The sequence below is a fragment of the Dreissena polymorpha genome, chromosome 14, assembly GCF_020536995.1.
Source record: "Dreissena polymorpha isolate Duluth1 chromosome 14, UMN_Dpol_1.0, whole genome shotgun sequence".
NCBI classification, from domain to species: domain Eukaryota; kingdom Metazoa; phylum Mollusca; class Bivalvia; order Myida; family Dreissenidae; genus Dreissena; species Dreissena polymorpha.
In genome coordinates this window covers 24953689-24966426 of record NC_068368.1, presented here as the reverse complement: position 1 = coordinate 24966426, position 12738 = coordinate 24953689, and the positions used below count along the sequence as shown (strand labels likewise).

At 38.4% G+C, this 12738-nt stretch overlaps 1 protein-coding gene across 5 annotated transcripts in view; it reads right to left on the bottom strand.

Moving 5' to 3' along the window:
• LOC127857140 (Fanconi anemia group I protein-like) overlaps window positions 1-12738 on the bottom strand; it is a 102534-nt gene that overhangs the window by 83291 nt on the left and 6505 nt on the right. For 3 of the 5 annotated variants that reach the window (XM_052393516.1, XM_052393521.1, XM_052393518.1), the window contains exons 2-6: window positions 10133-10220; window positions 6702-6777; window positions 2773-2903; window positions 2198-2283; window positions 1350-1475 (exon numbers count right to left, since the gene is read on the bottom strand). In XM_052393516.1, the coding sequence (XP_052249476.1) occupies window positions 1350-1475; window positions 2198-2283; window positions 2773-2903; window positions 6702-6777; window positions 10133-10220 (507 nt within the window). Of the gene's footprint in view, window positions 1-1349; window positions 1476-2197; window positions 2284-2772; window positions 2904-6701; window positions 6778-10132; window positions 10240-12738 lie in introns of all 5 variants that reach the window. The other 2 variants (XM_052393517.1, XM_052393520.1) reach the window with 2 other exon arrangements.

Below are 12738 nucleotides of genomic sequence, written 5' to 3'. Positions count from 1 at the left end.
AAAAAAAGTCTGATTAAGGGAGACAACTCAAACTGAACTTTTGAAATGAACAAACAAAATTACCCCCCTTTGTAAGTTTGTTTCAAAATAAATCTATTTTAAGTTGTGGTGACCTTGACATTGGAGATATTGACGTGATTCTTTCGTGCGACACACCGTCCCATGATGGTGAACAAATGTGCCAAATAATTGTAAAATCTCACAATGAATGACATAGTTATGGCCCGGACAAGCTCATTTATTGCCAATTTCGACCTTTGAACTCAAAGTGTGACCTTGACCTTGGAGATATCGACGTAATTATTTCGCGCGACACACCGTCCAATGATGGTGAACAAATGTGCCAAATGATTTTAAAATATGACAATGAACGACATAGTTATGGCCCGGATAAGCTTGTTCCGCCCGCCCGCCAGCCAGCCTGCCCGCATTCGCCAATCTAATAACCAGTTTTTTCCTTCGGAAAACCTGGTTAAAAACCTGGTTAAAAAAACACTTTGATTTTAGAGCCTATGTTTAAGTTTTACATTAGAGGTCACAGTGACCTTGACCTTTGACCAAGTGACCCAAAAATGGGTGTGGCATGTAAAACTGATGAAGGTGCATCTACATGTGAAGCTTCAAAGTTGTATGTGGAAGCACTGTGATTTTAGTGCCTATGTTAACGTTTCATATTAGAGATCAGTGACCTTGACCTTTGACCTAGCGACCCAAAAATGGGTGTGGCATGTAGAATGCATCAAAGTTCAGCTACATATGAAGTTTAAAAGTTATAAGTGGAAGCACTTTGATTCTAGAGCCAATGTTAAGGTTTTAGCACGACATGGACGGCAGATGAGCTGGCTATGACAATACCTTGGGTTTTCTCCAAAAAACACAGAGATAAACATCTGCCTTGATATGACTCACATTCCAAATATCAGGTAAGTTTCTGAAAGCATTTCAGAAAAGTGTTATTTTAGAGTAATGTCTATGGCACTTTACTTTGTCAAAAATCATTGGATTTACCCGCCCTGGATTTGAGCAAAAAAAACACTGCAAAGTCTTATAAAAAAAACTATGATCATTATAACTGAGCCTTGTCCTCGGAAAACTGAGTTTGATGCATGTGCGTAAGGTGTCTGCCCAGATTAGACTGTGCAATTCACACAGGCTATTCTGGTACAACACATACCACCTAAACTGGATTTTTGCAAAGAAGAGACTTCCTTTCCTTTCAAAATACCATAAAAGCTGAAAGTGTTATCCCTGGCTAGCCTGTGTGGACTACACAGGCTAATCTGGTACGACACTACGCACACCATGAAGTCCAGTGTTTCAAGAACAAGGCTCTAGTAATCAGAGCAAACCTGCAGGAACACATGCTATTCAAGACGCGGCCCTTGTAGTCGGTCCCCTTCATGTGGTTCCCAGCATAGTGGATGTTTTCCTGGGCAGATATGGCCGACAAGATCTTTGGAAACAGCTCAAGAGACCTGCAGTGGTTTTGGCCAGAGTCATGATTTCCACACTTATTTACAAATCTTCTCAGGTAAAACTTACGGAAATTCCTTAGATTCTTAAATTTTGGCAAGTCTGTATGTGCTTCCAAAGAAGTTGGTTCCAACATTGAAATGTTTTAAACAATACAATATTGCTAAAATAATGTCATCTTGTTTTCAACTTTCTCAAGTTTATCAAGTAAACTGAAAACATTTTATTTGGATAGACAAATTTCCCTGACATTCACATATATCAAACTTCTATTAAGATTTCAATGAGATTTTTGAATAGTGGCCCTAGGCCTTTTAACATTGGCTCGTGAAAAGGCCAAGTTTTCAGGTTTTTTTGGTTTTGTGGGAAGATATAGCATTTAAGTTTCATGGAACTAAAACAATGCAAGTGTTTTTGTAAAAATGTTACGATAAAAAGGAACAGCCCTGTAGGCAGATATTGCGATTGGACTGATCACAGTTCTAAGAAAATTTTGAGTGGCACCAAAAGGTGGCTCTTCAATTTCTTAACAATAATGGTCATGAATATATGACAAACTATTTGTGCACTCTTAATTCTTTTAAGTAATGCAGTTCTTCCTGTCAAAATTTACCATTGAGTGAAGCGCTCTGAAGATAAAGACTTCTTATGGTTTATCAGTACCAAACACTGCCTCAAAAAGTGGCACAAGTACAGCAAGCATATAAAGACTGCATAAACATACTTGGTAGAGAGAGTAACATCTGACTTGATGTTGTCCAAGTAGATACCAGCTAGTTCAGCCAGTGTTGTGCCTGGAAGTGTGTCAGCCTGCATAGAAAAAACAAGACATTGACTGTAAATCAATTACTGTCACAGCTAAGGGTGATGCAGCCAATTGCCAACCCAAGGGTAACATACTGTAAAAACCCAGTCATAAATCCAGATTTTTTTCCTAACAAAAATTGATTGAAGTTACAGTCTCGACTTATGAGGTTGTTCATGAAAAGAAAGAATTTTGAGGAAGATAAGAGTCGCTTGCATGCTTATAGTTGATGTTATTTGAGAAAACTTGTTTATTTACAGCCCAAAACAGTCTTGTAATTCACAATTTGAAATTGCTAGGTAACAATATATTTTTACTACTATAACTACTTTGTTTAATAAAATTAAATTGTTTAACAATAAAGTTGCGTCACAGAATCTGACTATTAACAGAAACTGAGGATTTTATAATTATATTGTATCCTTTTATTGAGGATTTTAAATTAAAATACTAAGATCTTTGTTATTTATTTAATGTCAATATCTTAACATTACCTCAAGCATCAGGAGTCCAACAAGTTCCGATGCCATTTTGTTGTTCACTTCATATTTCTGAAGCGCTGATATGCACTGTTTGTAAACATGACACCGTCGTTCAACGCTTGAAGAATTTTCTGGTGGAGAGCCTAGCAAGCAACACAATTAAAAGCATACAACACTTTCAATATGTTAAATAACCATGCTGACTCAAGCTAAACTTTCTTTCTGCATGTAATAATGCAAAAGAAAATTATTATTAATATGCAATAAACTATTATCAACATCTGAGAAAATTGCTTAAAGAGGAAACTGTCCAAGGTTTTATATCAAACAATAATATAATATATTAAAATATATAAATTACAAAGAAGTGTATTTTATATAACTTTTTTTGTTATGACTTTTGCACCTAATAATTTAATGGAACAGCAGTACAGCTAGTGCTGTGGTTGGTACACTCGCTTGTCACCTAGGCAACCTGTGTTCATTCCCGTTACTGGCAGCATGTGAGTTTGGTTGGTGGTCACCATACAGGACCGGTGGGGTTTCATCCAGGTACTCCAGCTTCCCCCCTCCCATAACATAAGACCACCTCCAAAATTAAAAATCTTTCAGTTAAAACAAAATAGCTGGAAATTGCAGCTTTAATTCAAAACTTGTCCCATCGTTCATGAGTCTAGTAAGTTCTTTAGGTAGGAGTGCTGGGGCCCACTCTGGGTCCACACATAATGTAGCCTCTGGCTGGGGCCCACTCTGGGTCCACACATAATGTAGCCTCTGGCTGGGGCCCACTCTGGGTCCACACATAATGTAGCCTCTGGCTGGGGCCCACTCTGGGTCCACACATAATGTAGCCTCTGGCTGGGGCCCACTCTGGGTCCACACATAATGTACCCTCTGGCTGGGACCCACTCTGGGTCCACACATAATGTAGCCTCTGGCTGGGGCCCACTCTGGGTCCACACATAATGTAGCCTCTGGCTGGGGCCCACTCTGGGTCCACACATAATGTAGCCTCTGGCTGGGGCCCACTCTGGGTCCACACATAATGTAGCCTCTGGCTGGGGCCCACTCTGGGTCCACACATAATGTACCCTCTGGCTGGGACCCACTCTGGGTCCACACATAATGTAGCCTCTGGCTGGGGCCCACTCTGGGTCCACACATAATGTAGCCTCTGGCTGGGGCCCACTCTGGGTCCACACATAATGTAGCCTCTGGCTGGGGCCCACTCTGGGTCCACACATAATGTAGCCTCTGGCTGGGGCCCACTCTGGGTCCACACATAATGTAGCCTCTGGCTCGGAAAGGACCTCATAACTTCAAAATACACACTAACACACACAATTTCATTATCAAGACCCTATGACTTTGAATTTTGACCTGTTGACCTCAAAATTAATAGATGTCTTCATTTCTACCTGGCAACCAGCCTACTAATTTGGATTACGGTAGGTGTACGATTTTAAAAAATTGTGCCATAACAAAGTGATTTACTGACCGACAGGTACAAGGCAGTTTACAGAGGGAGGGGGGTCTACATCCTACTGACACTTTTTCAGGGTTAGCTGATGTACAAGTACTAAGTTCAAATACGTATCAAAGGACTGGTAATTGATAACTGCCCCACTTATATAACAGAGATGTGTGTGTGTGTGGTGGGCCAACTGAGCTAGCTGATCAAAGGTTTAAAGACATGCTTAGCCATTTACCACTCAGACACACATTTTACCTGTTCGTTGTCCCTTAAAAAATCAAATTAAATTAAATACCTTTCTAAACCGATTCCTGTTGGTTTTTTTGCTTCCTTTTCAACCCTAAGATACCAATAAAAGCAAACAGCATAAGACTTGAACACTCTGCCAGTTACTCACATTTTTTTGTTGTTTTTATGCAAGTTGCATATAGATATATATTGCAGGGCTTGCACTAAGAAATAAATTTTGGAAGTCCTGACTTCCTGCCCTTTACTTATGGAAGTCCCACTCAAAAATGTTGGAAGTCCAAACAACTTTAATGTTGATGTTAACAGAATATCAACTGCATATATGATCACAAACTCTTCCCATCCATTTTGGGTCATTTTAATTCTGTGAAAGTAACTAGATATATCATGCAACAAGGCGGAGACTACCCTAGGCTTTAAAAATAGGGAGAAGTTTGGAAAATCAGGGTATAAGTTTGTGCAAACAATATCGACTTAAAAGACAAAACATGTTAATTTCAAAACTTTTATTATTTCTATCATTTTACTATGTTCATTCTAAAAACAATAAATTCTCAATAAAATCTACTTAATCATAACACATTTAAGTCATTCAACACATTTAAGTAATTTGAGATATGTGCGGTTGCACCTTTTCATCACATATTTATTGTCATTTTATTATCCTCATCCCTATGACTGCATTTGCAACAAAACACAATCTTAATGAATGGTCATGATGGAGCATCTAGCATATCAATTACTGTTTATTCGAATACTATACATGTCCGAAATATGTACACTTAATAAATGCCTTACCAGTTTAACTTAAATAATCCAAACTTTCCATGTTGTTATCTGGTTTAACAAACCTTATCAAATGTTTGTCAAATCCATTTAATGTTTTCTCCATTATTGAACTAACCTTACTTGTAATTTGAATCACCACTTTAAACTGAATGCGGGTTGAATGTTACAATAGGTCAGCCATTTGCAATGTCGTAGGTCATGACGTAGCAATTTAATTTTACTCGGATAATTTATATCTAATCCAGGAAATGTGTTTTCTGAATGTTTCTGACTAGTAAAATGACTTGTTAGTATAGAAAATGAACTGTGATTCCAGTTTATATAAGATGGTTATTACTCGTAATTATCGGTGGATTAACAAACTGAGAAAACTCGCGGGGTCTAATACGGTAGTGAATTTATGTAATTATTTAAACTTTGATTAGTTTTGTTTTTCTTTAATTATTTTTGCCGTCTTTCTTTTATCGTGCCGTCTGCCCAAAACCAGCAGTTATCTCCTAATCATTAGACAACATACGGCACGCGCAAAGAGGCACGAGTGTGTTGTTCAAAGAGGCACGAGTGTGTTGTTAAAGCAACCAATATTAAGTGACTGCTTTGTAACGGTCAATTTGCGATCCGCGCGGGGGGGGGGGGGGGGGGGGGGGGGGGGGTAAATTGTGTAACCGTTAGATAAACAACACACAATAAACTTGATAATCACCTGCGGGCGGTAGCAAATATAAGGAGGCGGAGTTTAGACTGATCGAGACGTGTGCAAAACACATTGAGTCGGCAGAAAGCAGTGTTGATTGAAGTGTTATTTTAATCGACAACTTACGTCACGGGTTGCTATTTTCGGCGTATGACCAATTTTAAGGAAGTACAGTGGACGTCATGGGGTTTTGTTATCGGCGTATGGAAACAATTATCGGGCGTAATATACGGCCGTACGCCGCTTAGTGCAAGCCCTGTATTGATTTTGCTTCTATGTAGGAAAGGGTTCAGTAATGTTACACCAGTGCTCCAGCTTGGATTTGAAAAGGGCAGGGGAGCTATTTTGTCAAAAGGGCACTCGATGTGCAGTTTTTTGTCAAAAGGGCACTTTCGAGCGCACATGCGTAAATTATCTGGAATGCTCCCTGCTGCATATAAATTTACATGTTATTATTATTTGTTAGAATATATTATTCCCATTATTATTAAACCATTTAAATAAAATGTCAAAAATGAGGAATAAATTAATTACAATGTAATAAGAGATTTATAAATTATCATACGTACAAAGATTATTTTTTTTTTGTAAATATAAGGGCAGGGCCTCGGGAGGGCAGGGCTTAGGGAGGACAGGGCAGGGCGGGGCAGGGCCTCGGAAGGACAGGGCGGGCCTTCGGGAGGGCAGGGTGGGGCACCCTTCCATTAAGGCCAAGCTGGCGCTCTGTACACCTACCAAGCAGAATGGCTCTGACAAGTGTGAAGGTATCGTTTCTGCCCTTGATCACTTTCTGTTCAATCATCTGACCCAGCTGTAAAGAAAACATAACAAAGTAGAATAAAAACAGATTAGTGAATAAAAGTTTGCCTTTTTGTCACGAATTATTTTATCTGTCATCAGAGAAATCAACATCTTTTGATTCAGCTATTCACTTAAAAAACATCCGCATTTGCATAAATAACAAGGGCTGTTTGTAAAAACATGCATGCCCGCCCCCCTCCCCCCCCATATGGGCTGTCAGTTGTAGTGGCAGCCATTGAGTGAATACGTTTTTTGTCATTGTGACCTTGACCTTTGACCTAGTGACCTGAAAATCTATAGAGGTCATCTGCCAGTCATGATCAATGTACTTATGAAGTTTTATGATCCTAGGCTTAAGCATTCTTGAGTTATCATCCGGAAACCATTTTACTGTTTTGTGTCACTGTGACCTTGACCTTGACTTAGTGACCTGGAAATCAATAGGGGTCATCTGCCAGTCATGGTCAATGTACCTATGAAGTTTCATGATCCTAGGCGTAAGCATTCTTGAGTTATCATCCGGAAACCATTTAACTGTTTCGAGTCACTGTGACCTTGACCTTTGACCTAGTGACCTGAAAATCAATAGGGATCATCTGCCAGTCATGATCAATGTTCCTATGAAGTTTCATGATCCTAGGCGTAAAAATTCTTGAGTTATCATCCCCAAACCATTTTACTGTTTGGAGTCACTGTGACCTTGACCTTTGACCTAGTGACCTGAAAATCAATAGGGGTCATCTGCCAGTCATGATCAATGTACCTATGAAGTTTTATGATCCTAGGCCTAAGCATTCTTGAGTTATCATCAAGAAACCATTTTACTATTTCGAATCACTGTGACCTTGACCTTTGACCCAGTGACCTGAAAATCAATAGGGGTCATCTGCCAGTCATGATCAATGTACCTATGAAGTTTCATGATCCTAGGCCTAAGCGTTTTTGAGTAATCATCCGGAAACCATCTGGTGGACAGACCGACCAACAGACATGTGCAAAACAATATACCCCCTCTTCTTCGAAGGGGGTCATAATAATGAGTAACACAAAATTTAGGGCAGGATTTAAATGGAATTTTAAACAAAAAACAATACCTTTAATATCAATTTTATTCATTTGTAATATCTCATACTGAACAGAATACTGTCGGATAAAATATACCCTTTTTTCTTAAATTACTTCTTTATTAATAAAAAATATTTAATGAAAAATGTACATATATATCCTAGATTTGTTGTCTTCAAACATGATTTTGCACATGAAATTGAAAGAATAGGTTTCGATCTAATATCATTGGTCTATTAACGGATTGTTCATTATTCCTTGTATTGGCCTACAGATATCGTCTAGTGTTTGTTGACCGGGCACTGCATCAGTCTCTTTGGGTTCCGCAATCTTCATCATAAACGAGCGTTTAAAAAAGCGGATGACAAAACTGTTACGTAAAGATACAAAATATTGATTGTTTGTTTATTCGTGCTTATCTCTGCGCAAAAATTATGGGCATTAGAATAATTACATCCAGCTAGTTTGTTGACACACGAAAGCGAAAGTATGGCGTCAAAATCGGCATAAACACAGACACTGGCGTTTTTTTTAACCGTTTCTTATTGATATTTGTTTGAAAAAGTAGCCGGCGCCTAGATTGTAGGTAACCAGCGAAATCGCCAGCAGCCAGTGCTTCCCGAGAAAAGTGATTACAACGATCTTTCTCATGATTTTCGGTTTTCATTATAAATTATGTCATGTTTATTTCAGATTGATATTTTGATTACTCACGGGTACACATACTTGTGTTAGTTTGTTTTTGGTTTATCAATAGGTTTATCAAATGTAAAATAAGTCCTTGTTAGTGAAAAAATTATTTTTTTTAGAGAAACATGAACAAGAGTTTTTGTTCTTCCATTAAGAGGCTAGTTATTGAAAAAGAACATCGTAACAAACCTTAGAAACCAATTAGAAGGGCCTATATAATGAGAAACGGTGTTCATGATACTGATCACTACATGGAGCTTAGTCTCCCCAGTATTTTGGCAAAACATTACCAATTTTAATGCAGTTTTTGATGTTATGTGCAAGAATACACATTAAACTATAAATTGAAGTATTAAATCTGTATGTTTTTCAATCTTTTCACTTAAAATATTTAGATGTTTTCATTAAGAGGGCAGATAAAACGGATACACATGCTACCAACTACACTGTAACTCCAATATAGCGCGGTCAATGGGGTCCAAGCCGCGAAACAGCGTTATAACGGATCCGCGTTATAGGTTTTGAGCTCATTTACTGCAGGGCGCTATAAAAAAACGGGTATAGAATAGCCTATAATATAGGTCATGTATATTGCCATGCTGTGTTGACGCAAATACATGCATATTAACCGAATCGTATCGATAACAGTATACATACCGCTTTTCTTATGTGCACATTTATCCGATAATCCAATGAAATTACAACATAACTTAAAAATAATAATCTTGAACATTAATGACGATATATGTTTAAGAAATTCGTAAACACAACCGTTCGCATATATGCCATTTTCAGAAGTGTTAAGAGAACAGTGCATTATGGGGCAGAGCTTTCATTGGACGAGCGACTTTAAATTAAGATTGAATGCAATACGACTCATGTACAAAAAATTGTTTTATTGCGTCATACGCATGCAAAAAACGTGTTTCCCTGGTACTTTCTGATACCGCGCGAAAATGAAAGTGAAACTCTGTTAACAATTGCCGGTACACTGCGTTCGCATGTAAATAAATCGTCTGCATTATTTAATTTCTTATACACGAACTGAAAGATTAAATGACATAATACTAGAATGATAATGAAATGACAGAAAAAGTTGTTTTATACAGTAGGCAGTATATTTCACAGCCGCTCATTTAATATAGTCAAACTGCAACCTTATCAAAGTATGAGATGTTTCAATCGTTTTGAATTACTTAAATTGTATAACTATCCCGCGTGCACTTAACTTATGGAAATTATCGCACTGAACCGCTCTGATGAGGAATACATGTAATAAACACTGACACGCGAGTTTTTCACACCTTTCTTGACATTACACAACAGATTAACACCAATTAGCTGTTGGTGTTGTTTAACCTCGAGGCGATTATAATCGGTTCAACGGACGGTTGAATAAAGCAATCAACATGACTGTGATTGCCGCCATCTTTGAATTGTCTGAAAATACATGAAGTTGCATAAAACGGATTTGAATCAGAAATCAAATGGAAGGTTGGAGAAAAAAGGGGATCCAAGCACCCTCCGCGTTATATTGGATTCAGCGTTATAACGGAGCGCTTTATATTGGAGTTACAGTGTATAAAGTTGATTGATCTTGAACAATATACCTCTTGATTTGGAATTCTTTCCAAACATTCTATCAGTTCTTGTGTTTTATTTTCCTCTGCTAAGTTTGTAATCTTCTTATCCATGGTGCTGAAATGTAGAACCAAAACTTCAAATAAAAAAACACAACATTGACATTATGACTGAGTAACTGAGGTTCATAGACATTTCGTGCCACTACCAGTTCGTGCCACTGGTATTTGTGTTGAAAAGGGGTAGACGTTTCGTCCCACTCATAATGTATAGGCGGATACGTGTGAATAATGCCGTATACATGTAGGTGTGAATGATATTGGGGTGTATATTAATGTAGTATCCTCTGTGTGCCTAATTTCGATCAGGTGCCTAAGTTCGATCAGGTGCCTAAGTTCGATCAGTTTTTTTATGACGTATTTTAGAATACCAGCACTCGCATCACGCGCCAGCCTTCCTGTGAAAACTCATTACAGAAGTCGTATTTCCATCAACCTCTCGTAAAAATGCGGTTTAAACAGGTATTTATGAATAACAAAATATAAATTATGTCAATTACCTTATTTTTTATGCATATATCGTGCTTATATTCTTTAAATCACCATTAAATTCATAAAACATCCATCAAAATACACCTTTCTACATTGTCAAGAACGCTGCAGTTTTCAGGGGAGGTAAGAAAAGTCTCAGTAAATAAGCCCTTTGTTTTTAATGGGGCTCAAAAGGGGGCATTCATAAATCAGATCGACGCATTACATTTTAAGATAATAGACGTCCAATTTAGACGTTGTTAATTGAAGCTCTTTATTGCAGCCCCATTGTCTTTGTTTTCCACCACTTGATTAAGAACAAATAACTACTCATATTGTAAAGTTATTTTTTATTGCGTTTTTTTAAACAAATTAATATATACTTTGGGTATCTACAATTTCAAACATTGTTGAGCGAAACAGTCGTATCTCCTTCATTTTTAAATAAACGACAATATTCTCCTTATATCTAGACTCGTACAATGCTTTTGAATTTCAGTCTAAACCTACAAAATTCAGTGGGAAGTATAGACAGTACACAAAGGAATCTTTGCTAAGAGCCTATGAAGAAGTAACCGGAAAAGGAACTTCTGTTATGAAGGCATCAGTGATTTTTGGTGTTCCATATGGCACCCTTCTTGACAGGGTAGCCGGACGTGTACAGGCTGGCGCTTTAAAAAATGAGGAAACTCTTTTTTCCAAAGAAGAAGAGCTGGGCATTGTGGAATATCTGGAGACATTTGCCCAGCTTGGCTACGGCGTCACAAGCTCTAAGATAAAAAATGTTGCAGGCGACCTTGCCTTCCATCTACGAAAGCGTCCCCACAATAAGGCATTAAGCAATCGGTGGCTCAACAACTTTCTGAAACGCTGGGAATCCATAATAAGTTCCATGAGACCAAGCTCGCTCGAAACAAGCCGTGCCAAATGTTCAACACCCGAAACTGTCGACAAATATTTTACAAATCTTCGAGAAACAATGGAAACATATGACCTCTTCAACAAGCCACAGTTCATCTACAATGTGGATGAAACTAGAATCCAACCAGAGCACAGACCCCAAACGTAATTGCGCCCCTGCATGAAAAGGCACAGGCTGTAATGTCGCCTCGTTCGACAACTACAACCATAATAGGGTGTGTAAATGCCATCAGAAATTCGATTCCCCCATTCTTTGTATTCAAGGGCAAGAGGCAGAATCCGGATCTGATGAAAGGGAGTTTACCTGGAGCAGGGTATACAATGTCATCGTCCGAATGGTCTTATGCTCAAGTATTTAGAGAATACCTCGAGTTTCACTTCCTGCAGAATGTACGATGGGGAATTGATGACAACCAACCCATATTATTAATATTTGATGGCCATGCAAGCCACACTTCTAAACCACTGATAGAATGGGCAGTATCAAAAAACATCATTCTTTTCGTGTTACCAGCCAATACTTCGCACATATTACAGCCGTTGGACATTGCCGTTTTTGGACCCTTTAAAGGGTACTATTACAGAGAGTGTGCGACCTACATGCGCGAAAACATCGGACATGCTATTACACGGTACCAAATGGCTGACATTGCATGCAAGGCATATCTCAAAGCAGCTACACCGAGCAACATCGTGTCTGCCTCCAAAAAGACTGGGATTTTCCCTTTTAATATTGACACAATTAATAAAATCAAACTCTTTCCATGCGAAGCTTTCAGAGATACAAATCCATTCGAAAAATTAAAAGCTGTTAAGTCCGGTAAAGAAGCTGTGGATGCGTATCTTAAGGATATGTACACAGAAAAACAAGTTTATCCAGTGAAATCCTGTGAGTGCAGCTCCGCTTGTAAAGCCAAGCCAAGTGCGCCCAAGAGACCTAAATTAAGTGGAAAAGAAATCACAAGCCATACTTATATTGAAGAAATCGAGGCATACGAACAGGAAAAGGAGCACACTGTAAACGAACAAACGGTCAAAAAGCAAACTGTGGACAAACACATAAATTAAAAGGTTGGTATTGAAGAGGTCATGTCTTCTAAAAAATCCAAAGGAACATTGTGCATCAGTCCCAAGCCTTCAACAAGTGGAATAGTCACGCACACCACTTTAATTCAATCGGACTC